Source organism: Lipotes vexillifer, unplaced genomic scaffold (genome assembly GCF_000442215.2).
Source record: "Lipotes vexillifer unplaced genomic scaffold, Lipotes_vexillifer_v1.1 scaffold1331, whole genome shotgun sequence".
Taxonomy (NCBI): Eukaryota; Metazoa; Chordata; class Mammalia; order Artiodactyla; family Lipotidae; genus Lipotes; species Lipotes vexillifer.
The window spans coordinates 1,174,757-1,177,967 of NW_006793978.1; the positions used below are offsets into that span (position 1 = coordinate 1,174,757).

The window sequence follows — 3,211 nt, forward strand, 5'->3', positions numbered from 1 at the left end:
CAGCATCCTCCGGCAGGTGTGGCAGCGTCCCCCCCCCCCCCCCCCGCCCGCCTCGCCCGGCCCTTCAGTGCATCGTGACCACAGGCCAGCATCGCAGTTCTGTATCCAGTACAGAGCAAGTGAATCCTGACTCACGAGCAGCTCCACACTCAAGGTCCCCGTGAGCATTAGTCTCTCCAAACATAAATCTCTCTCAAAAAGGTAGCAAGATGGAGCCTGGACCAGAAGACACACACAGCATGAATCAACACCATCTTTGCTTTCAAGTTCGTGCAGTCCATTGACTCATCCATAGGTTTTTTGCTCTCTCTCTCTCCCTTTTTTGTTTTCTTTTAGAAAGTCATGTTTCCATTGTCTCATTGTATTTTTCTCAAATTTTGTTCAATCTCAAATCCTGGGCTCACAGATAACTGATAAAATTTTGCTAACCCAGATTTAGAGAAACCTCACCAAGCAGTTTGGGTTTGGGTTTTGTTTTGCCAGTGGATGATTAATTTTACTAACCATTTTTATCTCCGTACGTGGTAACCCATGCCTAAAAAAGAATTAGCCTTAAGGAGGAAAACGTCTTATAATTTTTTCTGAAGAATGTTACAAGCATTCTTGACAAAGCATACCCCATTTTTCCCCCTTTCTTTAGGGTATTTTCATTTTGAATGAACTAGCAAGGAATACACAAGATACGCTTGACAGAAAATACCTAATAACACTTTCCTTTTGCTATTTAAATCTGAAATACGATCCAAATCTTTAGGTTTTCTTTACTGTGTATATTGTGTGTGTGTGTATGTGTGTATACATATGTACGTGTTTCCTAGGGATTTAAAAGAATTCAAGTTTGCAGGCTTTAAATGCAGCAGATTAAGTAGACCATCATAGGCCATCATGCCAATGGATTTCTTTCTTATAAAAGACGACGACGAGTTTTTCCTTGAGGACAGCATGGTAAATATCTCTTAGCCAATGGGAGGACCGTTTATGACATGCAGCTCTGAGCCGTAAACTGCCAGAGTGAGGTGCGTCTGGACCCGGCAGCCCCTAGACCAGGAGCTCTCTGGACGGTCCGTCAGTGAAGAGAAGGCAGGATATGGCAGCAAACCTTGCCCCGCTTTTCTTGATGCAGCCAAACATGGCCTTTTAGATGAAAGTCAGGAAACTTAATAAAATACACTCGTCTTTATTCTTGCCTTTTTTTTTTTTTTTTTTTTTTTTTTTTTTTTTTTTTTTGCGGTACGCGGGCCTCTCACTGTTGTGGCCTCTCCCGTTGCGGAGCACAGGCTCCGGACGCGCAGGCTCAGCGGGCCGCTCCGCGGCATGTGGGATCTTCCCGGACCGGGGCACGAACCCGCGTCCCCTGTGTCGGCAGGCGGACTCTCAGCCACCGCGCCACCAGGGAAGCCCTGTTCTTACCTTTTAAAGATGCTCTTCCTTCTTAGCCTTTGCACGTTGGCTAGAAACAAAACTGGTAGAGGGGAAACGTCCTTAATTTCTCCCCCGGGGCCCCCTTGCCTTCTGAGCCACCCAGGCCTCCTGCTTCCCTCCTCACCTTTGCCAGGTCTGTCTCGGGTGCTCTCTAAAACACACCGGATTCCTGGTCCGGCCCCTTCACATTTTACCGTATCGTCCTCTGTTGCTTTGCATTTTGTGCCCCGCACTCTTAAGTCCCCACCCAAGACAGGCCTCTCAGCTTCTCCCACATTTCCATTCACAGATGGAAGTTGTTCCCAGCCTGTCCCTCGAGGTTTTGTGTCTCTGGACCCACTTTTCCTTCTGGCTTTTCCTCTGTCAGATCTTCTCAACAGATTACGGCTTTCTTCCCCTCCCTAATGCAGAGGAGCTTCTTGCACCCCCAGAGTCCAGAAGCTGTGGTTTCCCTTTTAACGCCCTCGGTGCTGCCTCTTGGAGGCCGCCCTGTATCTGCCCCCTTTCCTCTGAAAGCAGCCCTTCGTCCCGACCTCGGGGCAGAGATGTTCCCATAATCTCCCCGTTGCTCTTCCCACCGGCTCTGAACTGCAACGCTGGAAGGAAGGTTTGGGGCTCTTAAAACTCGATTCCTGACCCTAAAAGATCCTGAGACTCTAGGCAGACGGGCCGTGTGGTCCCATCACTGACGCACTGACCACGCTGGTCCATTCGGGTTTCTGAAAGCTCTCCCTCCCTGGCCTGCATTCAGGCCCGTGCCTCTTACACACTGAGCGTCATTCCCCCACTCGGGCGCTCCCACCCCCGTCACCCCCTCGAGCTTCCTCTATAAAATCTAGGCCAGTCAGGTCAGGGTGGCTGGTCACCCTGCCCACGAAGGGCACGTGCGGCTGCCCGGGGGACCGTGGGGGCCAGAGCCCTGCGCGGCCTCTTCCCGCCATCTCACTGGCAGCCCCTGGCCGGCCGGCAGCCCGTCTCATTTGCTTCCTGGTGTCTCCTCAGGGAAAGCGTCGAGAAGAGACACTCCAGCCACCCTTCACCAGCACCCGTCCTCCCGGGGAGCACCCTGGGGCACGGCCGCAGCTCCACCGAACAGATCAGGGCTCATTTGAGCACCGAGGCTCGTGACAAAGACAAAGACAAATCCAAAGACAGGGAGAGAGAACACTCGGAATCCCGCAAGGACCTGGGCGCCGACGAGCACAAGGCGAAGGAGGGCCCGCTGCCCGAGAAGGACGGCCACGGCCATGGCCACGAGGGCCGCGGCGCGGGCGAGGAAGCCAAGCAGCTAGCCCGGGTGCCGTCGCCCTACGCGCGCGTGCCCACCGGCGACAGCACCAGGCCGGGCAGCGCCGCCAGCCGCGAGGCCGAGCCGCGCAAGGGCGAGCCGGCCTACGAGAACCCCAAGAAGAGCGCCGAGGTCAAGGTGAAGGAGGAGCGCAAAGAAGACCACGACCTGCCCGCCGAGGCGCCGCAGAGCCACCGGTCCTCGGAGCCGCCGCCGCCGCCGCCGCCGCCGCCGCCCAGCTCCTCGGCCAGCGTGCACCCGGGGCCCTTGGCCTCCATGCCCATGACCGTGGGGGTGACGGGCATACACCCCATGAACAGCATCAGCAGCCTGGACAGGACTCGCATGATGACGCCTTTCATGGGCATCAGCCCCCTCCCGGGCGGAGAGCGCTTCCCGTATCCTCCTTTCCACTGGGACCCCATCCGGGACCCGCTGAGGGACCCCTACCGGGAACTTGACATTCACCGGAGAGACCCCCTGGGCAGGGACTTCCTGCTG

The 3,211-nt window shown here is 55.3% G+C and overlaps 1 protein-coding gene across 1 annotated transcript in view; it reads left to right on the top strand.

The window, feature by feature from the left end:
* Window positions 1–3,211, top strand: part of LOC103086590 (autism susceptibility gene 2 protein) — a 1,147,884-nt gene that overhangs the window by 1,144,209 nt on the left and 464 nt on the right. The window contains 1 exon segment of the mRNA XM_082931398.1: window positions 2,425–3,211. This exon segment is cut by the window's right edge and continues 464 nt beyond it. Within this exon segment, the coding sequence (XP_082787524.1) occupies window positions 2,425–3,211 (787 nt within the window).